We start from the raw sequence: 26944 nt of genomic DNA on the forward strand, positions 1-26944 counted from the left end.
GGAAATCTTTATACATTCTTCAGATCATATATACACCATTGAGCAAATACTGAAGTACCCATAAACCACAGAAATATGGTGGGAGGCATCATTCCAGAGAACTTCAGAACTTCAATTGCATGAGATGACTGGCTGTAAACAATCTTTTTTCTGTATTGCACTTCCCTATACTTGCAGAAAAATTTATATTAATTTGATACCTGGGGTATCGATCATTTTTATAATACACATATTAGGAAACACAAACATTTCCCACCTTTTTATAGGTGCTGTGGCGGGTAGCTGGGGGCTGTGCCCAGCCGGGACGCCTAGAAGGACCAAGAGAGGGACTATGCCTCCCCCGGACCATGAGAGGGCAGCTGCCCCGGTTTGTATGGGGGCCACAGGAATTGAGCATGGAAGGTCAACCTTATAGGGGCCCGTGGCCACTGCCAGGGGGCGCATGGATGAGTAAGGAGCCTTGGACGTCAGCACTTCCGCCACACCCGGAGGTGCTGGTGGAAGACATACCAGGGACACCCAGAGTGCTTCCAGGTGCTCATGCGGCACTTCTGCCACACCAGGAAGTGCCGCTGGAAGCTCATCAAGGGGAACCTGAAGCACATCCGGGTGGAAATAAAAGGGGCCGCCTTCCTCCAGTCATGAGCCGGAGTCGGAATGAAGAGGACGAAGCTCAGAGGAGAGAAGTAAAAGCGGTGAAGGAAAGACGGACCATTGAGAGGCCTGGACTTGAGAAGGGTGTTTGGTGCAGGGGCACTGTGTTGTGTGCGGGACAGTTTTTATTGTAAATAAACGTGAGTGTTTTTAGACTTATGGTGTCTGCCTGTTTGTGTCCGGGCTGGTTCTCCACAGTGCCTTGCTGGAATTTATATTGCTATAGGGAAGGGGTGGGTACAACAAATGGTATACTCTTAACCTGGGACTCCTGTGAAAATTGATTCCAGGAACTTGAATGGGTTTGTTCTGACTTCAGAACTACAATGATCATCTGTATTATAAAATTGTATCAGGAAAATTTTACACAAAGACAATGCCAAATGTTGAATGTCAATTAGATAATTTTTCACTACTGGACATTTTACACAAATGTTGCACTGTTATTACTGCACACCTAGTTTATCCTTTATGATCACATGCTTATTTATTACCTACCAAGTGCCTCACTTTTTGTGGCCTTACCACTCTTGCCTGCAATTCACTGATAAAAAACAAATATTTGATCTCATTAACCTGATGTCTCTAGTGCAGATAAAGAAGAGTAGGGAATGTAACCTTGAATTTCAATAATAGTTAATCCATGCAACAGTAAGTTTATCCTGATATGCATGTGTTTTATAGGCTTGATGTTTATTATGTTTGTCTTGATGGAATTCATCTTTCTTATCCAGAGGAGGCCTAAGAAATTTAAGAACCTTAATATAACTATTTATATCAGAAAAAACAAAAATTAAAAATAAAAATGTAAAAATTGCTTCAAAGACAGACAGACAGATAGATAGATAGATAGATAGATAGATAGATAGATAGATAGATAGATAGATAGATAGATAGATAGATAGAGCAGGCATTATAAAAATCACATATCCTTGATTTGTCTTGTCTAATCTGAAAGATACCACCAATATTCTGTGACAGGCGCACTACTAGAAAATAATAGTATTTTAAAGTTGCTTCACCAGTCGGCTCACGTATTATTTCCTATGTGAATCGCCTGCTGCACTCGTTTTCACTAAATTTTGTTTCTACCAGTTAACTGTTGCGCAGTCACCAGGCGCGCCTTCTCACTCCGTGTGCGCGCTTAGGTTTACACCGAGTCGCGGACGTGTGTCTCCAGGGAGGGAGGGAGGCGATCAGCACCAATAATCCAGCGTGACTGAATAAACCTAACAGTGCAGTCAAACTGCGAACATTGACAGTGGTCCTAAGGGGGACAATGCAGCAGGACTTACGGACAGGCCAGTATACAGGAGAACTCTTTAGTGAGAAGCAGCAAATTCAGGAAACAGAAGACATGGAAGCGGAGAATAAAAGTTTTAAGAAGAGAATTGCTGTGAGAAGCAAAATCCTAAGGGAAGCGCTCGCAGAATTCCTTGGAACATTTATACTAATTGTAAGTACATCAGCGACTGTTGAGCAATCAGCCACTTAATGTTATATTGTAGCCTGCACTCAAACCCCATTTAAACATTGACAACTATCTGTTATATGTATCTATTATTAATTTCTCGTCATATTTATTTATTTAAGCCTTTTAAAAGTAAAGGCACGTTTTTGAATACTAAGTTTAAACACTTACAGACCTAGTATATTGAGAAGTAAAATCGAATTGAAAGAATATATATAAATGCAAATATATAAATTAAAGGTTACTTCAGCTAAGAGTGACGCTTATCCAGTTGATTGCTACTTTCCCGCAAAGTCCACCTGACAGTAAATCTCAACTATGAAGTCTTGTATCCAGATAGTTGTGTCATGAGGTATTAAAGAGTTGAATTAGTGAAATGCGAGCTTTGACAAACACACCGTCCCTATACATGCACACACACACAAACACAAATACACACACACATATATATATATATATATATATATATATATATATATATATATATATATATATATATATATATATATACATGGAAGAGTAAATACATATACTAATAAAGTGTTTATATCTAAAGAAACAGTTTTTTCAATCAAAATACTCTAAAACACCAGCAACAAAATGGACGACTTACATGTTTTAACATAGCCATTTTTACAACCAAAGACTATTTTTTATAAATGTTGAGTACAGTAAGTAATGTAAGCTAAATCTGTAGAAAGCATCTCTTATAAAGTATCTTGTTTTCTTAAATACTAGAATGATGTTTTAATGACGGCTTACTCTTATCTATAACTTTTGCCATTGTCACAAGTGTCCTGCAACATTACTAAATGGGTACGCATGAGGAGGAATACGCCAAACTTTTAATAGTTAAGACCGCTAAGGTTTTTGAAGCTTCTATAATTAGTATATGTCCCTCATTCTCGACACATAGTTATGCAATTTTGTAGCTTCACGGTCCATTTAGTTTGTAGGTTGATGTCCGATTCATTATAACCGTGTGCGATGACTGACTCGAACACTCCTGTTACTTCCAAATGCAATCATTGAAATTTTCCATTGAATCAAATAAGCCAGAGGAGTTCCACTAAGATTCCTGTAGCTCAGGAAAGAATACTGCAAGTGGGTAAATCGTACTGTTACACGGAAATAATTTACAAGAGAGTAGTGCCCGATGAGTCAAAAAAGTCCACGTTTTGCATCATGCTTTACAAGTGCGTTTTTAACGGTGCTAATTATTAATGTAGGCTAGTTTTCAGCTTGTTTTAAGTACAGCTATTTTGCTTTTGAAACAAAAGACGTTCTAACTGGACGTTTGTCACCCAACGTGCGCAGATAGTGCGAATATCATTCACTGAATCCGTTCTTTGGAATAAATTCGAGTTCTTTTAAAATCAATGTGCTTATACTTGTTGCAAAAGTATCAGTACCGTCCAGACTGTCAGTGCTAATTCATACTCAAGTGAAAGAAAAATATGCGATTCGGAGCGAGACTGATTATTTTGTTTTTATCTGTAATAAACTGTCATAATGAAAATTAATTTCTTGTGATCTGAATGTAGAATATATAAGTAAATCGTAAATAAAACGCTAGCTTAAGATTTTTAAAAGTATTTGCTGTCTTATGATCTAAAGGGGATTCATTTACGTCCATTCGGAGAATGGCCAGTTTGTAACAACCACTGCAAAAACAAATAAATACATGCATGAAGTACTGTATTTTTGAAGAAATGACCGTCCCAAATTATTTTCGACATTATTTGTGCCCATCTGATGAATTCTTTCCCACTTGTCCTTCACTGCAGATTTTTGGCTGTGGCTCAGTCGCCCAGACCGTCCTCAGCAGCGGGGCTTTTGGTGAGATGCTGACTATTCACATTGGCTTCACTATTGGTGTCATAATGGCAGTATACGTGGCAGGGGGGATTTCAGGTAATGTGTATATCTTTTACTGTACGTTTTAGATCCATTGATGTTAACTGGTAAATTTGATTTGGATATAAATTTCAATTGTGTTTCAAGATTTAATATGACGAAAGTGATTAAAAATAGTCTCCTGACTAGACACCTGAAATTTCAAAATATATTTAAAACAAAGTTTGTGCAATTCTTAAGTCATATGTTAAAATGATATACAAAAAAATACCTTTAACTGTAATGTGCAGCAAAAGCGGAGAGTGTTTAATATGGTGTTAAGTGTGTAGTGCAGGGGTAGGCAACGTCAGTCCTGGAGTGCCACAGTATGTGCAGGTTTTTGTTCCAACCCAGTTCCTTAACGAGAACTCAATTATTGCTGATGAAGCACATATTGCTTAAGTGACATTTTAATGCTTCATTTTAGTGGTCTCGCTTGTTAAGGTTCTCCAACCTTAATTGCTTATTTCAATCTTAAACTGCTGCATTCAGTGTTTTAATTGCTCCTTATTAGCAATAAGATGTAAAAGACAAAGCAGCCAGCAGTTCTCCAGCTAGCTTTTTTCAATTACATCTGTGTGTGTTCATCATGCACGGTTTGATTTAATAAAACACTTAATAGAAAAATGTGACAGACTGAAAATGATCTGTTTTAGGCTTCAAATCATTTGGATGATATCCTTGGAAAGGAAAAAAATCTACGATATAAAAGCCTTACATTGCACAGACTAACAAGCCATAAAATTAAATAAGGTCTGAGATTGGCAATGATTGGTTTCAAATTAAGCAATTGGGTTGGAATGAAAACCTGTAGCCACTGTGGCTCACCAGGACCGACATTGCCTACCCGTTTTACATCTTATTGCTAATAAGGAGCAATTAAAACACTGAATGCAGCAGTTTAAGATTGAAATAAGCAATTAAGGTTGGAGAACCTTAACAAGCGAGACCACTAAAATGAAGCATTAAAATGTCACTTAAGCAATATGTGCTTCATCAGCAATAATTGAGTTCTCGTTAAGGAACTGGGTTGGAACAAAAACCTGCACATACTGTGGCACTCCAGGACCGACGTTGCCTACCCCTGGTGTAGTGTATGTATATATATATATTTGGGCATATTATATAGGTATGGTGCTAATTAAATACTTTGAACCCTTTAGAATTTTCTCTGTTTCTGCATAAATATGGTCTATGTTACCAGATTTACATAAATCCTAAAACTAGATAAAGAAAACCCAAATAAACAAATTACACTAAACATAATGTTTCTTTATTTATTTATTGAGGAAAATGTTGCAATGCTACATATTTAGGTGTGAAAAGGTATACATGAACCCCTCAATGATCAGTTTATTTGTAAGAGAAATTTGAGTCAGGTATTTCAATCAATGGTGTGACAAGCAGGTGTGAGTGTGGGGGCCCCACTCCATTTAAAGAACATAAATCTGGATCTTCACTTTCAAAGTGTGATTTTCATTACACGGGTTTGTGGAGGTGTCATGCCTCAAACAAACGATATTTTTAAGGACTTCAGAAAAACAGTTACAAAACCATTTCTAAAGAGTGTGGAATCCATCAGTCCACTGTCAGGCAGATTGTAACAAATACAGGAAATTCAGTACTAGTCTTATTCTCCCCAGGAGTGGTCAACCAACAAAGATCACTTTAAAAGCATGGTGTGTAATATTCCAGAAGGTCACAAAGGAACTCCAGGGTAACATCTAAGAATAGAAAGGCCCCTCTTCAATTGACTAATATCATTATTCATTAGGTCACCATGAGCAGAACACTGAGCAGTTGTGTGCATGACAAGTTTGCAAGGAGAAAGCCACTGCTCTCCAAGAAGAACAATGCTCCCCATCTGAAGTTTGCTAAAGACCCGTGAATAAGGCAGAAGAATGTTCTGTGAACAGATGAACCCAAAATAGAACTTTTTGGCATCAATGAGAAGTATGATATTTGGCAAAATGCAAATAATGCATTCCAGCATAAGAACCTTATCACATCTGTGAAACATGGTGGTGTCAGTATCATGGTCTTGGGATGTTTTGTCACCTCTGAACAAGGACTTCTTGCTTATATTAATGAAACTATGAATACTGAATATTACCAATACATTCTACAGCAAAATGTGAGGGTATTCACCCATAAACTAAAGCTCAAAAGAAAGCGGGTCATGTAGCAAGACAACAACCCTAAACACAAAAGTAATTCAAGCAAAGAATGGCTAAAGAAGAAGTAATGAAATATTTTGGGAAACCTGAAAGTCCTGACCTTAATCCTATACAAATATTGTGGAATGACCTGAATCAAGAGCAATTCATGCAAGAAAGACCACCAATATCTCTGAGCTGAAGCAGTTCTGCAAGGAGGAATGGGTTAAAATTTCTCCAGGATAATGTGCAGGGCTGATCAACATTTATTAGAAATGGTTATTTTAAGTTATTACTGCACAAGGGGGGATACACCAGTTGCTAAAAGCAAAGATTCACAGACTTTTTCAAGCACAAATGTGAAACAATGGATGATTTTCTCCAGTAAATCAATAAACAAATATAATGTTTTGGTCAGCTGGGTTCTCTTTATCTAGTTTTAAGACTTGTGTAAATATCTGATCATGTTTTAGGTCATATTTACAGAGAAAATTCTAAGGGTTCGCTGGTTCCGTTTTCTAACTTATTTTGTGCAATCTTATCTCTCTATTATATACAAAAAATCCTGCGACGAGACGTGACTTTTTTGAAGAGATTTTTTGAAGTCGCAAGTGATGAGACTTTTGACATGAGATTGTTTCCAGTCACGTGCTTCTCTCAACCATATTCAAACACACACACGGTCCTCTCACCTCTCATTCGTGTGAATGCTTTTGACAAACACATTTCCTACTCTCTCAACTCTTATAAATTTTTACGTTTTCTTCACTTTAAGTTCCCAAATAAAGAAGACATATTATGTCCAAATCTTATTGAAGAATTTCATCACAAAGAATTATCAACAGAATTAATGAGTACATGGGTAATGCTAGCACCGAGAAATGATGAAGTCAAACGAATCAACGAGAAAACTGTCGATTGGTTACACAGCAAATTGATTAAATGCATATCAATAGACTATGCTGAAACAGTTGGTGGTGATTGTGTGGAAGATGAAAACACCAACTTACAATATTCCGAAGAATAACTAGAACCGTCAACACCATCCAATCTTCCACCACCCAAATTACTGTTGAAAGAAGAATGTATCCAAGAAAGGTAATGTAGTACATCTTCCCCGGATAACATTAGATAACAAAGCAGATCTTGATATGCCATTCATATTAAAACATTAACCATTTCCCATTAGAATAGATTTTGCAAAGACAATTAACAAATCACACAGACAAACATTCGAAAAAGTCGGTTTATTTATTAGAGAGAAAGAAACAGAATTCTCTCACGGGCAGTTATATGTTACATTGTCATGATGTAATTCCAAACACAGAATCAAAATGCAATGCGATATTGACGAAAATTTAATGAAAAAAATTGTTTTTACTGAAGTTTTACAGTAAAAGTGTAAGTTTAAAAAATATTTGCACGTTAATGTCCAAGCCAAGCAGAATGAAATTGTATAACACAACGAAAAACTCGAACGCAACATGAAACATAATTTACTCTCAAATTATTACATTTTACTGTTTTTTAATATGGTTAATTACTCACTGTAATGTAAATAGTTACTTCTATTATGCATATGTAGCAATTCCCATGAAAATAACACTCTGTTTAAATTGTACATCCGAATCCCCATACACAACCGGCAGAACCACAAAGTGGCTTGCATGTAGCGTCGGGCTGGGGGTTGGCAAGTGAAGCAAGCAGGGGGGCAAAGCCCCCTAGTTTACAAGAAAAAAAACACTGATCGAAAAAGAGAGGGAGGGAGAAGGGAAGACTGGAAGAGGGAATAGAAAATGGATGGATGAATGCCAGTCTTGTTATACATTTCTTTAAGAAATGATTTATGAGAAAATACTTTTATTAGTTGCTTTTTGGGTATACCAATTTCATCCAGTTGCTTCAACAGATGTTAACTTCACACACTTATCACAGTTTGAATGACTGCATGTAGGTAAAAAACAAAGTCAGAGCTCTAATTTATAGCAGGTCACACAAACAGATTCACAAAACCACACCAAGAAAATTTACCACCTTGTCAAACCTACTAATCAAAATCAGGTTTAAATGGAGACAGTATACATGCCAACTGTAATAGCTGCTAGTGAGGAACCAACCATGGGCAGGGTGCGAGACTGTCACTGGGCACACTCATGTACACACTCACATACCGAAACTGTTTTGGGTTTCCTTAAAAATAAACTGTATGTCTGGAGAAAAACAAATGCAGACAAGACAAGAATATGTACACGAGAACATGTAGCATTTATATTCAACATAATTAAATGTGTTGGATCGGGGTTTTTCAAAATAGGGGCCATGGCCCCCACAGGGTCCCCCATGCTACACTTTGGCAGTGCTGCCGAGGCTGACATTCTTAAAACATGATGCCATTTTTTTTAAGATTGTCTTTAAATGATCTCACATAATTTTCAAATTAGTATAACTCAAAATGTTCTTCAAATTATGATCAGTTTAAAAGTAGTCCTGTATCAGTATACTTATTGACAGGAGTTGTGGGTTCGCAACTTGTGGCAACACACATGCAAAAAAAAAAAAAACAGACAAAAAAAAAAATGGGAAAACCTGGCTCCTAAAAAACACAGCCACTGAACCGGTGCCTCTACATTCAGCTTCGCTTCACTTCCACTGGTCTGCTCCATCTCACATTGCTCCTGCTGTAAGACTTCACTCCAATCTTACCCACCCCACCTTGTTCTTTACTTCCATGTCCAGCACCAGTGTCAATTCTAAGTCTGCCCCCACCCTCTCACTCCCCACCTCTTTAAGTCTATTGATCCATGCCAGAATGAAGACTGTTTGGAAAACATTTGTCAAAAGTGAGGGATTTTAGAGAAAAAGAACAACTTAACAGGTGAATGTTCTCTTTCTCACCCCCTCCACTTCCCAGTAAGAAGTCTCTTTCTCCGATCTGATCTACCAACACTACAATATTTTAAGTTTTAATTTACCATTATTTTTATAGCAGTTGCAGGAACTGTGCAACTAATGCAGAATATACAATGTGAAACAAAGGCAAATGTTAGCAATTGTTAATAAAAAAATAAACTTATCTAACATTATTCATTTTAGTGCTTACTAATATTAATTAACAGTGTAAATCTTTTGCTGTTGCTGATGTTCAGGAACTTTCATCCTCCCTTAAAAATTAATACAGAAACAGGGAGAATCTTGAAGGAGAACTGGGTAACTAAGAAGCAGACTTGGCCTTCAGATATACTTTGAATTATGTTGCTTTTTTTGACATAAGTTGCTGTGTAACTTGAAAACATTTGCTTTGATTTTAATTCATTTGTAACTGTATATTTTTTCTAAATTAAAGGTATGGAAAATTTAGGCTTTCTATTTTTTAATATAATTTCAAAACACACTACTGCTCTTACATTAAAATATAATTCATTAAGAATGAATTTGTCTTACATAAGAAAAATTAAAAGATGCACACCCACTCAAAAAACAATTGGTCATCACTCATTAGAATCACACAATGCAGTATTATGGATGGGGTATTGAAGAAGCATCACCTTTAGCTGTCTGTGTCTAAAAGAATTCTGTACTTATTTATGGTGGTATTGCAAAACATCTCATTCTTGGAGGGGGTATGCCAAGGAAAAATGTTGAGAAACCAGGACCTACAAATATCACACAATATTTGATTACATATGTGCCAATGGTCTGCTGAAGTTAATAATTTAATTTGATTAATAGGTCTACTATATTCCAAAATTATGCCATGTGACTATTACTAGTAGTAACAAAGAATTCAAGAGCATGCTCTACTTCAAAGTATTAGATTTATATTAGTGAGGGGGCCCTGACTTGATGATACAACATTTTGGAGTGCTTTGGCTTAAAAAAAAGTATGGGAACTCCTGTGTTAATTATGGAATTACCAGTAAACCCCTGATTCTCTAAAGAATCGCAAATGCAAGAATGGCAATCAGTTTCTATTCCCTCCGATCTGTAGAGGAATGAAAAATGATGGAGGGTGGGAGCATTCTGGTAAAGTTTTCATTTAATTAAATAAACATATTTGTACTAAAGCGGTTTCTTTTTGGAGCTGTGACTCATCTGGTTCTGGTGTTTGAGAAGCGCGTTGTAGGTGCCTTCGTTTATTGTTTTTATCCATGCAGTCTCGCTTTTGGCAGCGGTGGTAGTGTGTAAGACTTGCCTGTTGCCTCTGGCATCTGTGCATATATACTGTACAACCTGGCGTGCACGCTTTACCTCAGGTTTAGTTTACAGGTCGTAGCCATATGGGCTCGTTTTTGTATTACTAATCGTTGAGCTCTTTTTTTTTGGAGCCGTGACTCCTTTGCCTCTGCTGTTTCAGAAGCGTGTTGTGGGTGCCTTCGTTCATTGTGTTTATCCATACAGGCTCATTTTTGTATTTCCATTAGTTGAGCTCTTTCATTGTGGAGCCGTGACTTCTTTGCTTCTGGTGTTTCTGAAGCGCGTTGTAGGAGCCTCCGTTTATTGTTTTTATCCATGTGGTCTTGTCTTTGTTGTTCTGTGGCTGTGTCATTAGGTAGAAGTCGTTTACTGTTAGGAATCATAATTCAACTTACTTTTAATACTGAATTACCGTTATGTGATTCAAATATGCCACACTGACTGCTGGCACAGTGGATTACAGCAAGTTTAGTTTATAGGTTGTGTTGTTTGGGCGCCACCTACTGACTCTGGGAAGCCGCTGGGTTTGACTCTGGGGCGCTGTGCGCATGCACCTCGGTGCGTCCTGCGTCTGGCGTCCGTGCATATAATTATACAACTGTCGTTTTTATAGTGGAATTCTGGAAGCTCTGTTTTCACCATGGACCTTCTTCTGGATTAGGCAAGTTCAGTAAAGAGATTGGTGAATGGAGAATAATTCTTGCAAAGTAATAGCATTTTGAAATATTATTTAAATGACTTCATTGTTTTGTTACTGTATATAACTGTATATCAATACAACCTGCAATACGCAGGTTTTAGAATGTTATGTTACCTTAGTGTAGTATACTGGATATTGATGCTACCTTTAGAAATCCCAGTTCACTGCCAGTGTGGCATTTACATGTTTACTCTTTATCTACAAGGCTTTTTCCTGCCTCATCCCGAAGACCTTCAGAAGTGGCTTAGTTGACAACTCTAAACCAGCCCAGTGTTAATGAATGTACCTTGCAAATTAGTGATGCTCTGTCCAGGGTTGGTTCGTGTTTTGCATCTGATACGTTTAGTATAGTTTCTAGCCTTTTATAACCAGGTTTAGAAAATAAATGATTAAATGTCATTCCTACTAGAAATCAGTCACAACAGGCAGGCCTTAAGACTGGGCACATTCATTCAATAACTTGCTGATTTCAATGACTTTCATGTTTACACTTGTCACTGGTGACATCACAATCACAACCTATGGATGGAGTGGAGAAGATGGAAACAGTCATTTATTTTGAGTACCAAAGCCAATACTCTAAAAAAACATCCAAACAGTAAACTGCCAATAAGTTGCTCTTAGTCACATAGCACTTATGAGAATTATATTGAAATGGTGTCAGGCTGCTGAAATCTCCACTCATCTGCTATATGACAAACCTGCAATTTCAAATATTCTGTATGACATTATTCACTATGGTAAATAGTTAAAATGACATCATTGCTGAATAGCAATAAGAGGATATAAAAAAATGATGGATTCCAGTATATTAATATTCATTTGTCATAATGTGTACACATCAGTGGACAATTCACAGATAATGGACCAATAACTTGCAGAGACAAAGCTTTATTTGAAATTTCTCTTACAATGATTGCTATTAACTGTTCATCATTGACAAGTACAGTATGCCTGGGAGGCTGCTGGCCTCAAGCAGTGATAAGTGACATTTCCTCCTTGAGTTGGTGAATGGCAGATACACATATAAAGGTGATGCAGATACCATTCTTGAAAAGCACATACAGATTAGAGAGTGACATGGTATGGGACACCATGCCTCTGCTACTTGTTGAGGAGAGCCTCTGTTCTTGTCTTCTATCAATTTATTGCAAATGTTTATCCTCTGCTGTAAACTGGTTCTCGGACAAACTAAATTACTGATTGTTGGAAAAACTTTTTATTGTTTAAGTGTGTGTATTACATCCACACAATTTGCTTCCAGGGTCCTCCCTGCATGGAGTTTGCATGTTCTCCCCGTGTTTGTGTGGGTTTCCTCCCACTGTCCAAAGACATGCAGGTTAGGTGTATTGGCGATCCTAAATTGTCCCATGTGTGTGTGTGTGTGTGTGTTTCCTGCAGTGGGTTGGTGCCTTAACCGAGAATTGTTCCTGCCTTGTGCCCTGTGCTGGCTGGGATTGACTCCAGCAGACCCCTGTGACCCTGTGTTAGGATATAGCAGGTTGGAAAATGGCTGATTGACATTTTAAAAAAAAAAGAGGTCCATGCTAAAAAAAAAACACTACCCACTAATCCACTGGGCTGACTATAAATGCTGTCAATGTGTACGTTCAATGTACATTTTCAGTGAGGGAAATTACTAGGTTAATATTTCAAAACTGCCCACAGAGTTCACTGAAGCACGTTACATTTTATTGTACCTGTGTCCCCCATTACATTTGTATATTACTATAATTAGTGTTTGTTATTAAATAGATAATAAATGAATCTGAGGCTTTATCGTACTTAAAAGGACTCCTTGTATTCAGAAGGACACAATGTTAGCCAGTTTGTTACCCTGCAAGCTTCCTATCATGGTCCACTGATCCTTTCACTACTGTGATTCTGCTTTTGTTTGTTCGCTGTAAAGGGCTCATTGAGCATAGAAAGAACACAAGTGCTGTTGTGCATTGGCACGTAAAGTTAAGAACACTGATGTAGTTTGTTGCTTTAGTGCAATATGAAATAAGAGCAGGCAAAGTCTATGCAACTCCTAGATGTGCTGTATAAGTACCGTAGATGTGCTGTATAAGTATCATAAGTGTTGCTGCGGCATTCCTAGTTATTATAAGAAAAGCAATACTAATGTCACAGTCGAGACACAAAGCCAGTGAAAAAGGCTTATACATTCATCAAGATCTGATAGCAGAAAATCCAGTGAGTTTCTAACAATACCTACAAGGATGATCAATTCATAACACCTATGCATCTGTTGCCATGTTCCTGGCATTGACTTGCTCACCATATATCTTTTTCAGCTGAAGGTAAGATTCATTATGGAAGTCAGTTATTACCAATGCTACACTTTAAGCATCATACACTAGCTTTTTAGAAACAGGGTTTCACTGATGTCAAATGGCATTCATTTGGCAGAAAAGGCCAAAGCACAGAGCAGAAGAAGCCTGTGTTGCCACTTGGGAGACAAATCTTATTATGAGAACACCATCCTGTTATCTGTTTACAATAACAGACATTGAGGACAATTAAACTTATTATTTTCTGCATGACTAGGCCATTTGTGCACCAGTGTGACCATGGGAAAGTTTCCTGTCTGTGGATGACATCTATGAGCCTTGCGCAACAAGAATTTTTAATGAGCTTTACTGTCACTCATACGTAGAGTGGAGGTTAAAGTGAAAACAGTCAGGCATGGCCATATATCTTTAAGTATGAACTAAATGCATGATGTTTTAAAATGTTGACATTTTCAGATGAGTGACCAATTGTAGAAGCAATTGTCAGAGAGTTTTAGCCTAACATCTGAGTGGCAGTTCCCTTTACACTATAAGGGAAGGTTAAGCAGATTCAAAAGGCTTATGTCAGCTTCAATCCACATTGATCCAAACGCTATAGTGAATTATCTCTGAAGACATTTGGGAATGGGATATGGATTATTTCTTATTACCCCCCGCTAAAGTGGCAGAAAAGTCATCTATAACCTTGGGTGACTTTCACTGGGTGGTTATTGCTAGCCTATTCTATGCTTTGTATTGAAAAGAAACTACATATACATACTGTATACAGTGGAACAGCTCAGATATAGAATATAAATAACTTCACAGGTCAGGGTTTTATATATAAATATTGTATACTGCAAATCTGTTATATAATTTACTGTGTTTATGTGCCTTTAAAATTGTGACAGCATGTCTCTCTGACAAGATTTTAATGAACCATCCCACTTTGAATGTAAGTACTAGCATTAGTTTACAAACAATAATGTAATAACAAGCAATGTAGAATTACAGATGTCTAAAATCTGCATTCTCGTTTTCTCTAGGTGCACATGTGAATCCTGCAGTTTCTCTTGCCATGTGTGTTACGGGCAGGTTGAGCTTCTTGAAGTTCCCAGTCTATGTCCTGTCTCAGTTCCTTGGGGCTTTCACTGGTGCAGCAGCAGTGTATGGACTCTACTATGGTAAGTCCATGATAGAGATGCTTTGGTCCAATAGATACAGTGTGAGTGAGACAGAGATCTTATACCATCAGTGGGCAGCACTGCTTTATTTGTAATTATCAAGTTTTGAGGAAATCTTAGATAATAATCAGTGGGCTGTATTTTACCTGTTTGCCACTAGAAAAGGCATCTAGGAGAAAGGGATTATATGAGGGAAAGGGATATGAGTGGCAATCAAAGAGGTTAATCATCTAATAGTAAGGGGAAAAGGGTGTGCATGAAGATCCAGTTTTTGCTTTACTTGTTCAGAATTTTATGTAGTCACATGCTTTGTGTGCATGGACCCTCTCATAGCAGAGGATGCTAAAATTTCTTCTAAGAAAGGTTGGTACATGGAACACTGGTAATAACGTCAAGTGAGCTATCATCTTTACAACAAAGCATTCAATTATATGGTGTATTTGACATCTCAGACACTGCTTACTGTCATTCCCAATTCAATGCTGTTTTGCTGTTCACACGCACACCCATTATCAGGCAAGGAAACACTGCATATAATGGATTAACACTGAACTGATAAGCTTTCATAGCCATTCTTTTTTCAAAAACTACACAGAGACATGTAGGATATGAATATTTTAAATTACAGGGGTATGTTTTTCATTGTGATTAATTGAGTGGAAATCATTCTGTGATCAGTGCCTTCTTACACCAGAAATGTAGTGGAAAAAGAGTAGTCTTTCATTATTACATTCTTCAAAAAGTGATCATTAATTTCTGTTTTCAGTGGAAACAGAGACTAAATTCCTGGATTTATTAGTATGCCTAAGACAAGCCATCTTGGCGCCATGTGCTCTTGTAATTACTATTCCTGTACTTATCAACGCTAAGCTTCAGAAGCCAGCATGTTCTGGATAACACACTGCTCACTCTGATCAGGAGGACATTTTGCATGTTTGGCTTCATTATCACTTTATATAAGGTATTTAATATTTCACTACACTTTCATATCAAGCATCATCACAAGAGATCTTACAAATTAAAAACATTGCAATAGCAATAGCTCTGCCGCCCTCACATCTCCAAAGCACTGGACTCAAATCACAGTCTGATCAATGTCTGAGTGGCTTTTTAGTATCTGTATGTATGTGTTTGTGCATTTTTTGTCTGGGTAATACACTTTTGTACATTTTCTCCTTTTTCTTAGTGTACTCCAGTTTTGTTTCCACATCACAAAGATATGCAGGTTTGAAAATGTGGCGACAGTAAATAGACCTGTATGAGTGAGTGTGTGAAAAGTAGAGGTACATTATAGTGCCCTGTTCTGAAATCTTACAGTAGCCCTTATGATAAAAATGTGTACGTAGACACTTTAAAAACAAACACATTTACAATACAGCACAACTTAGAAGCTATGTGGTGGCAATGGACTAATTATAACTTAAATTAGAACAAATACGTAATCTGTCTTTTACATAGTATCTACCATTGTGAGCTCCACCACATGACACTTTACAAGGTCAGAAAGTCCAAAATACAGGACAAGTTATAATTAGACTTTAGCTGGTAACTGAGAAAAAGAAAAATAACAATTCTCATTTTATATAGTGCTTTAGCAGCAGAATGAGCTGGTGGCTAAGACAGAGGACTTTATACTACAAGGCTGCCAATTCATTCTCAAACAGTAATTCGCTATATGATGCAAATCTGGACACAATGACATCTGAGGGTAAAACCACATTTACTCATACACAGCCAATTCAGTATTGACAATTAACATAACATTTACATTTTCGCAAGTCTAATGAAAACAAAGCTCCAGAGAACACCAAAAGAGTCATGTGGAGAGCATACAAATTCTACCCAATGAATTGGACAAAATTAGATCCTAGGTCACTGGAGCTGCAAGCCAGCACTGCTAACCATTGCACCACCATGATGACAGCACATTCCAAGTAAGAATATAATTATGTATTTTATATAAAAATCAACATTTACAGAAAAACTCTGACTTTTGTTAATATAATACCTTTAAAAGCAAGCACCATTAAAAAGTGCTTCAAAAGGCATACAAGATATAGATAGATAGATAGATAGATAGATAGATAGATAGATAGATAGATAGATAGATAGATAGATAGATAGATAGATAGATAGATAGATAGATAGATAGATAGATAGATAGATAGATAGATACTTTATTAATCCCAAGGGGAAATTCACATACTCCAGCAGCAGCATACTGAGGCAAAAACAATATTAAAGAGTAATAAAAATGCAAGTAAAAACAGACAATAACTTTGAATAATGTTAACGTTTACCCCCCGGGGGGTGGAATTGAAGAGTCGCATAGTGTGGGGGAGGAACGATATCCTCAATCTGTCACTGAAGCTGCTCCTCTGTCTGGAGGTGATACTGTTTAGTGGATGCAGTGGATTCTCCATAATTGATAGGAGCCTGCTGAGCGCCCATCGCTCTGCCACGTATGTCAAACTGTCCAGCTCCACGCCTACAATAGAGCCTGCCTTCCTCACCAGTTTGTCCAGACGTGAGGCGTCCTTCTTCTTTATGCTGCCTCCCCAGCACACCACCGCGTAGAAGAGGGCACTCGCCACAACCGTCTGATAGAATATCTGCAGCATCTTATTGCAGATGTTGAAGGACGCCAGTCTTCTAAGGAAGTATAGCTGGCTCTGTCCTCTCTTGCACAGAGTGAATATAAAATACACTGCTGTCCACTAGATTAGCAGTCATAAAACGAAATTTAAAAAACCTGCAATTTGCATATCCAACCATATACTTAACTAGAATGTAACATATAACCACTGACAAGATTGGAGGGGATGGGAACAGTAAATGTATAAATGAAATAAATGCAGCATTTGAATAGAATGGAATAACTTCTGTTCAAGGTATTTGAGGAAGCAGTGTTGAGAGACTGACTGCTTGAAGTTTGATACTGTCCTGACCGTATTCAGTTAGCTTATTAAATAATTCACAAAACATCAAAATCGGAAAATGCAAATCAAACCATGGATAAAAAAATTTAAAAGAAAAAAGAAAAGGAGAGGTGTCCCCTAGTGTCAAAGAGGTGGATGATTTACTTAGTTAATCTAAAGCTCAGGAAGTGAGCCTAATGCTGGCCTGTATGTGTAATCTGCTCTGTCTCATGAGATCAAGTGATGTGTTTATGGTTCCAGTGCAAGGCGGCTAATGTAAGCAATGCTCCACGAAATGGGCAGCTGGGTTTAAACCAATTGAAAAGCAAATCACATCCTATCTGTAAAGCTCATCTGACATGCAGTCTTATCCCATTTAATCTTTTGGTACAAGCATAGTCCTAGCCAAGTCCAATAATGTATAAAATCATTTGAGGAGTTCTGTCATTTTATTATGTGAAATTTCTCTGCAAGATATTCTATAAAATCAGGATTTGTTTACATATATTGTTAATTGTACTATTAACATTAATCTATTTTTGATTCCACTTCAAGTAATAAAGTTTTGAAAAAGGCTGTGACCTGGTTTTGCAGAAGTTCTACTGATGCCCCTTTACATAATGGCCAGGACCAGCCTTTCGACTTAGTCAGATTAGCTCACTCTTCAACTTTTACTATATGTGGCTTTGCATACCAGTTGAGAAGTTTTCTAGCAAGTGTTGACTTAATTATTAATCAGTCTTATTTAATATAGCTCACATTCATAAGGTTAAGTCTTTTATTAAGACTTTGGCTTTAAATTAAAGAATATTCCTGAGGTACTATATATAAAAAACATATACTGCTAGAAATGGCAACATGACCAAGCATATTTTACAGAAAAGAATTAAATCACATGTTGAACTGAATCAGTGTGCATCAGGAGAGAGTTACAGATAAGAGGTACCACACAGCTTGGATACAAGATTTTCATAGTAGGACAGGAAATCAAGAAATCCACATTTCAGAGGTCTAAGAGGATTATGAAACAAAAATGAAGACACCGACATGAAGCCAACTAAGGGGTTATATAGCCACAGCATTAGTTATTGTGTATGTTATGTGCCACATTAGTGAATGTGTACAATATGTGATGCACTTTTTACAGGGTTCTTTGCATTTCTTGCAGACGCATTTCTGAACTACACAGGAGGCGTGCTCACTGTCACCGGCCCTAATGCAAGTGCACAGATATTTGCAACTTACCCTGCAACATATCTTTCAATATTTAATGGCTTCATGGATCAGGTAAGTAATTTTTTCAAACCTTGTACTTGTCCACAGATTTAATTTATTTTTGAAGCTATTGTAATATACAACCATCAATTTCAGAACCCATTTATTCACAGAGCTTACCTTTGACTGATTTGAGCTCACAAAAGCAACCAACACTGAATAGAACAGACGTAAATCACAAGGCTCTCTCATTCAAAAGGACAAGTTTAGAGTAATCAGTTTTCAAACCTGAGCATTTTTGGGATGTAGGATGAAACTGCAGCACCGAACAACGTGGGTGCAGACTTGAAGAGAACATGCAAATTCCAATGAGACAGTGATTCTTGGTATTTGTATTCTCTAAATAATAATTGTATAGTAAAATGTATCTGGAACAGAAAACTGTGCAGATGTGGGCTGAATGATCCAATTCAGCTGAATGGGCTGCTGCCCCATCTAATCCAGAGATGTATTTGTATAAATTAACATAACTACACGTCCAAGACTGTTTGTTGCGTTTGTCCCATGATAATCTATTTTTTGTGTTATAGTAATTTGATTTTCTAAATAATGAGTAATTTGTAATAGATTGGGACCTCATTCAAGGTTGGTTTCTGCTTTATGCCTGCTGCTTTCAGGATAGAATGAGGTTTCCCAGTTGGAAAACTTTTTCAAAAACTGGAAAAATTTGATATGGTGCTCTGTTTCTCTATAACTAATTTTAGAGTGCTCGCAAATACTTGTTAATTATATATATATATATATATATATATATATATATATATATATATATATTGGGGGAGCTTCCAAGGATTAAATACATATAGATGTGAATGACCTCATCCAATCACCTGCACCAATCTGGTGTCACACTCAGCATGTGTCTTTGGATGATGGAAAGAAGCTGGTGCCCCTTGAGGAAACTCACATAAATATGTAAACACCCTTCTGAACCAGCCACTTTTAAATACTTTATAGTTTTATCATTTTTCAAGTGTCTGCATGTCACCAAAATACATTATCTACTAAATGGATAAAAGGAACAGTAATAACAATACCTGGGTATGTATGAAATAAGTGTAAGCAAGCCTGAAAAGACAAAAGCGTTTTGGAGACTACGAAGGCTGTCTACTTATCAGTAAGTGGCCTATGATGCACCTAACAACTGCAGCCTTTATTTTATTTTGTTGTGAACCTTTAAACAGAACTTACATAGATAACTTTGGTATAAAGTAATACTAATGAGGATTAATTGACTATGAACAATACAAGAGTTTGCTCCATTTTTTCATATTTAAGTTTTTTGGTTTGAAAATGTATTCACCTATGCATTGTCCATTTTCTAAACCTCATTATTTTTATGAATGGGAACAAGGAGCCAGAGTTTATCCTGACAGCATCAGGTACTCACAATTTGGTGCCACTAATCAACCTAAAGGTCAAATCATTAGGATGTGTGAGATAGCCAGGAAAAGTGCGTGGAGATTCTGCCAGCCCCATACAATAACCTAGGTTGGGACTTGTTAGTATGAAGCACTAATCATCAGGCAATCAAGTTACCTATTTGCCTGACACATTAAAACTACAAATTAAGTTAATATAATTCTATGCCATCAACAAATTTCACAGTCTAGTGGACCAGTAGCTCATCTAATGCATCACACCAAAAGAACGACAGTCTTACTTAAACCCAATCAGTTCTGTACTTTATTTTTGGATGTATGTAAAAGCATGCTACAGAAAGTCAAAAAATATTTGATTGGGGTTTCAAAATGGGACATTTACCATGTTGCTTCCCCCAGGCTTTCAGTACTCTGACCAGCATATGTGGCTATACTGCAGGAAATATTGAACCCAAACATATGTCAATAAGGCATGGTGGAACTTGCGTCAAATGCACACAATGACATGGTCCTGTAAGCAACATGGAGCTTTCACTAATGCCATTGTGCCATTCAGTCATTGAGCAGTGAGGAAAAATGGAGAGGGGCACTTGCCCAGCAGGCTCTCTGATAAGCAATTATTGGAAGCAAAGTGCATGTCTTTGTAAGGTCAGGGGCTGCAAGCTGAACATGCATGGACACAAAGCCACACGGGTTTCACAGACTTACTGGAGCACTCTGAGAGGTGGGGCTGGGCTACAGAATAAAAAACAGATACATGACAAGTTAATTTGGAGCAAAGAGGCAGGTGTTCTACCATCTTTTAAAACTTATCAAATAATCCTACATTTCAACACCTTGTACTCTTAAATTATTGATGTGATATCCTTATAAATCATGTCCCAAAGCACTAGTACCTTCAAAAAGATCAGGAGATGAAGGCACAAAGGGCAAAAAATGTGGTCATTAAACATGACAAGGTCACTATCAGAAAGTCAAAAAGCTTGATTGTCAAAATACAAAAGCTGGCAAAAATCTAAAACAAAGACAAGGTGTTATCTCCCTTTAAATCTTCTCCCTAAAAAACGATGTATCGCTAATGAAGTCTGATTGTTCTTAAATTCAAAATCTTGCCATCATCCTACATACCTTTTCAGCGATTTCACATGATGCAACGTCTGGGGGGTCACATGGTGATACCAGAGTTCAGTTGCTAACAACAAATCTCAAAATAGCAACACCTACAAAAAAACAAATGATGTCACATAAAAACAAAAATATTATGTGTAAAAATATCTACTACACAGAAACTAAACCAGAAGCACAAAATAAGAATAGATTTTAATTAAGAGTGTTTAAAAACCTTAGAAAATCTAAAAAAAGAAAACTATGCAAAATTGAATTAACTTAATTTAAATAACGAATACTGTAAATAATTACACATGTGGGGGCGGCATAGTGGCAGAGCGGTAGCGCTGCTGTCTCAAGGTAGGGAATCACGTCCCTGGTGTTCCTTGCCTGGAGCATGGAACGGGCGCATCCCTGGACTGATGGATGTAATCATTAAAGATCCATCCTTTTCAGAGATATTGTGACAAGGTGTCCTTGGAATTTAATGGATGTTTCAGGCAATTCACAACACAGAGAAACATTTTCTCACCGTGATGATATCTCGCACTGCCACCTGGTGAAATCTTCCAGGTTTGCGTAAAGTACGCACACAAGTATAAACAGCACAACACTTGCGTAGCAGAAGCGTCCGCTAAAGCACACGTCGCGTCAAATGAACTCTAAACCCGGCCCTAGTCAGTTAATTAGTTAAATAACGCCTAGTCGCTTAGTGTTAGTATGTGGTTCAGATTGAAGTGTTCATTATCCATGAACTCTCTAATAGATGAGTGTTAGTATGACAAGTATGATAGTAGACAAAAAACTAAGAGTTACTTAGGCAGGTAACTGCACAGCAGTCCAGTAGGGGTGTGTTTTAGTCTGCCCATGTAACATCTTTTGGTACACTGAATAAATGTGCCAGACTACTGAGGGGCTCCCAGCTGTAGTGTAAACAATTGTATTTCTGTATGATTTAGCATTTCACAAGTGAAAGGCAATTGAACTCATCATGAAATTCACTTTTCAAGATAACACCTGCACATATTGTTGTCTAAAGTGGCAGGGGTGAAGTGAAATTGTGCAATATCATGTTGTTAAAGCCAGTATGTAAGAGTGCATCAGAATGTTGCATTTAGAATTGTGACAGTAGCCTACCAGATACCCTGCCACTTTAAAGCATCTGCTTCCTGGTATGCATATTCCTTGTAATAAAACACTGAAACCCAGCCCACTATCAAAAGGCTGATCATTCTTCAATGCTTGACACAATAAAATAACAAATATGCATTTCATTCTAATCTGCAGGTGGTAAGTACCGGAGCTTTGGTGCTCTGCATCTTTGCCATCACTGACAAGAAGAACAACGGTGCCCCAAAAGGAATGGAGCCACTTCTCATTGGTTTAATTATCATGGTAATTGGAGTCTCTATGGGCCTGAACTGTGGCTACCCCATCAATCCAGCTCGAGATCTTGGCCCTCGCCTTTTTACCTTCATTGCAGGGTGGGGTGTTGAAGTTTTCAGGTAAATGTCCTTAAATCAATTACAGACACAAACTGTTTGAATGGTTAAGTGGAGGGAGAGTAGGAAATGAGTACAGACTCTATCAGTTAAGTCTGGATTTGAGAATGCTGTTGAAGGAAGGAAACTGCAACAGTCTCAGACTTCTAAGACAGAGACATTGCAAGATTCAGAGCCTGTCTTCACAGTAATAATGCAGACATGACAAACCCACTTTGTCTAAGGTTTAGTGACCAAAAGCCGCTGTATCTATGCTACAAAAGAAAGACAAAATTTACTTCCTGACATGAATCAGATTCATAAGTCTCACATTAACATGTGGTTTATTGTTTTCTTTTCTTGCTAGTGCTGGGAATAACTGGTGGTGGGTCCCTGTGGCAGGCCCAATGGTTGGTGGGATTGTTGGTGCCTTGATCTACGTTGCATTTATTGAGCTGCACCATCACGACCCACAGAAGCAATCTGAAGAAGATCACAATGTCCAAGATAAATATGAGATGATTACAATGAACTGATGGACTTTAACCCATAATTCCAAAAAATCCTTAAAAATATACTCAGAGAACTTTTTGTCTGTTTGTTTCTTTTCCTTATGACATTTGCCAATATTAGACTTTTTTTCAAGCCCATGACTTCCCACAAAGTCAAGTCAGAATACCAAGAAGACTCTCCTAGAAAATGGATGGCTCTACATCTTCTGAAACAACAGAATTGCTGATGGCCATGGTGTCAGCAGCTTGGAGCTGAAAAAGCAGAGTCAATGAAAGGCTTCTGATTGAAACTTTGGGACTCTACAGAAGAAGGTATCAGGCAATTTGTGTTCCACCCAGCCTTTTAAGGCAATACAAGTCAGAGTAAGAAATTTACACTGAAATTTCACAGCAAGCCAGCGATATATTAATTAAATAGGGAAACCTCCTCAGATTCCTCTTCTAGACAATTAGCCTATCCCTAAAAGCTGTACTTAGGTCCAAAGGAGTAACACTAAATCGTATCCAAATCTACCTGCAGTCAGGTGCTTAAACGACAAATCACTAATTTAAATATTGTCTTTCATAAGGAGCATTTAATCATTCAGTGTTTTAAGTAGCACCTTTAAAGTTAGTACTATTAGAAAACACAGCCGAGGTATTAAAATCTGTAGATGGATGGATCATGAATCATTCAATCAATTTATATTTTACAGGTATATAGCACAATGTAGCAAATCCTATAACAAAACATTTTACACAACTGTCAAACTTATGTTTTACTGAGGGCTTTTCATAGTGAACATGACAATGTGATAAACCTTCCACGTGAGATAATAGCCTTGAATACAATCACTAGCAAATCTATAGGGGGATGACAAAATAATGGAAATACCAAATGAAAAAGGAATTGTAATTTATACACCTATAAGTTAAGTTACAAAAGCAGCACAAAAGTGAGTTCTGTTAGATTAGCTGCAAGATAACCGTATGCATCAACTATAAAAATTCTGGACATCCAACTCTTTGATATGTGAGTTTTCAAAGCAACATGAGCTAGATATCAGAATTCCAAGGAGGCCAAACAATCAATACAGACCCTAACCCTAATGCTGCAGAAGCACTGGTCACAAAAATGGTATTTTTTTATGTTTGTCAGGGAAAAGTATCAAAACTCATGACAGCATATGACAAACATGGAAAAACTGTGTCAAGTACAGGGAATCAGTAATCACTATGCTGAAGCTCGCCCACAGATGGGCACAGGATTGTTGCTAAATGCTACAAATGTACAGTCTCAAAAATTAGTACAGAATTGAATTAACACCTTTATAACCCAGTCTTAACAAAAAGTAGACATAATGAACTTCACAAAGCTGTAATTTATGGCAGGGCTGCCTTTCAGACTTTGCTTGTACCCAAAGCCAACGCACAAAGACATAACCCCTGGTATAAGAAGATCAAAGTCTGGATCCCACAGCAATGGAAAAAGTAATATGGTCCATGGAGTCACCTTCCACACTATTTGTTACATCCAGATGGGTTTACATTTGAAGAAAATCAAAGTAAACCTTCAACCTACAATGCTTGTTACTAACTGTTAAAATTGGGGGCATCCATAATGGTATGGCACCCATGTTATGACAGTCATAAGGTCTGGTGTGGTTGTGTAATGGAAAAGAATTTGAGGTCATTTTATAGGACCAGGTGGCACCCTATGGTGCAAGCATTGTACCCTCATGATGTTCCCGTATTCTAGGATGAGAATGGTTCAATACACAATGAAAACAAACTCAAGTGTAGTTTCCTGCCTCCCATGGCCTCAGTAATCAACAGATTACTTCTCTAACCACTGTGCCACTATTCCAATCAATCAGTGCTTTACTACATTTAATAAGTATATCATAATTGATGGATAATCACTCATACAATAAACTGACTATTAATATTATATAATAGTGAGTTACTCTGTATACATTAATAAATGTATTTGTTTGTATATTATTATTTGGAGTTTATTGTCTCTGAAAAACATGATTGATCATAATATGTCTATGGACAGTTTCTGTTTTTAATTTTTGTAGACTGGCCTGGTATGATTGTGGATGTGTGTATGTGAGTGTGCCTTGTTATATATTGGTGCCCCATCCATTATCGGCTAATACCTTGATCTCACTACTGGAAGGATAGGTTCTAGATCAACTGTAATCCTATGTGAAATACTGCATGAGTCTGAATTTATCTAAATGGATCAATCTTATTTACAGTATGCTTTGGTTTTTAAATAATACATGTTACTGAACTGTTACTATTATTACTACTGCTCAGCTTAATTTTAGTTAGCTTTACATTAGAGCACAATGGTATACAAGTAGTGTTGTAGTATGCCACATTCAGTAAAAGTGGAATTTGCCAACTTAAACACATTACACATTAAAAATCATGTGTTCACCAGATCATTGGAATTCAGATTGGAAGGCCTTTGTTTCTTTTTTGGTTTCAGTAATTTTTTTTTTTTAAACTGTACATTTTTCTGTAGTAAATTGAGAGTTTTACATTTTGCTTTGCTTATAATAAAAAAGCCTACATGAATACCGTATAAACATATTACTACATACTAAACGTGCTGTAGCTATCTTCATTTCTAATTTCACGCTTGTATAAATAGATGTATTTATTTACTGTACATGAAGCTCTATAAATTGTAAAAGGTAAATAGTAAAGCAATTTCAGAAACAATATGGACACTTCCAGATGGATCTAGAATTTGCACTCTTAAACTGTTCTAAAAACATTGGTAATAGCAGTTACAATAGCACAGGTAGTATAGTCCCATAGTGGCTAAGGTGTTTACTATATGATTGCCAGTTGCCACAGTATGACACTGACCAAGGAATTATGTTTTTGAAATAGGATAATAAACCTAAAAAGTATTTTACAATAGTGTTCACTATGCAAAGGTCCTATTGCTTGCAGAATTAAATCTCCATGACCCTCAGTGTGACATCCTGAGGAAATCATTTTACCTTCCAGGATTCATTTTATAGAAATATTTACACAAGTAAGCTATAGGTGCAAAGCAGTTAGAGATGATGTCCACTATTAAAAGAAGGTTGGCAGTACAAATGCCCACTACAGATATACGGCGTAACCCCACATACAATAAGTCACTACATCTGCCATCACCATGGTGAACATGGTGAGCTATAGTGAACATCCTGAAATAAATGCAATATAGCTCTGTGCCGCAAAGACGCTTTGAGGATATTAATCTCTGGAGAAGGCCACTGTATAAAATAAAACGATGCTTATTGTGTACATTTTTTTTGCAAAGAATCCACAGTTGCTTTTATGACTTAATATATTTGTTTCCTGCTATCCTTAAGTAATTCATTGTACAATAATCATTTGTAAATGAAAATGTCTGCCATTAATATTATGAATATGAACATTTTATCAATGCATTTATTTCCAACTGTAGGGGATAGTATAGGAGGAAGAGCAGGACAACTGGTTTATTATATAGTACTTCATTTTTATAATTGTTTATTTAGTTTCTCCATTATAATTCAGAGCTATGCTCCAGTATGATAAGAGATTTTGGACAGATAATGAATTGTATGTTGTACCCCTCTTATTGTACTGAATATCTTTGCAGCCAATAAAGATGATGTTTAAAGTGTATGTCTTCATCATCTCACTTTGCATCTCATTCACCATATCATCATTCACCATATCACCATCTCATTCACCAGAAATATG

The 26944-nt window shown here is 37.0% G+C and overlaps 1 protein-coding gene across 1 annotated transcript; it reads left to right on the forward strand.

Annotated features, from left to right (window-relative positions):
- Window positions 1–1815: 1815 nt before the first annotated feature.
- aqp9b (aquaporin 9b) lies at window positions 1816–25695 on the forward strand. The gene is made up of 6 exons (XM_028823880.2): window positions 1816–2110; window positions 3913–4039; window positions 14391–14528; window positions 18615–18733; window positions 22498–22715; window positions 23059–25695. Exons 1-6 carry the CDS (start codon window positions 1934–1936, stop codon window positions 23225–23227), a joined length of 948 nt encoding a protein of 315 aa, XP_028679713.1. The 5' UTR covers window positions 1816–1933; the 3' UTR covers window positions 23228–25695.
- The last annotated feature ends 1249 nt before the right edge of the window (window positions 25696–26944 follow it).

The sequence above is a fragment of the Erpetoichthys calabaricus genome, chromosome 17 (assembly GCF_900747795.2).
Source record: "Erpetoichthys calabaricus chromosome 17, fErpCal1.3, whole genome shotgun sequence".
Classification (NCBI taxonomy): domain Eukaryota; kingdom Metazoa; phylum Chordata; class Cladistia; order Polypteriformes; family Polypteridae; genus Erpetoichthys; species Erpetoichthys calabaricus.

What these genes read in the sequence shown, in the direction of transcription:
- aqp9b (XM_028823880.2), top strand. Translation starts at nt 1,934, where the DNA reads ATGCAGCAGGACTTACGGACAGGCCAGTATACAGGAGAACTCTTTAGT. An exon ending in AGTGTATGGACTCTACTATG is followed by an intron (nt 14,529 to 18,614) that starts GTAAGTCCATGA and finishes CATTTCTTGCAG; the next exon opens with ACGCATTTCTGAACTACACA. An exon ending in TGGGGTGTTGAAGTTTTCAG is followed by an intron (nt 22,716 to 23,058) that starts GTAAATGTCCTT and finishes TTTTCTTGCTAG; the next exon opens with TGCTGGGAATAACTGGTGGT.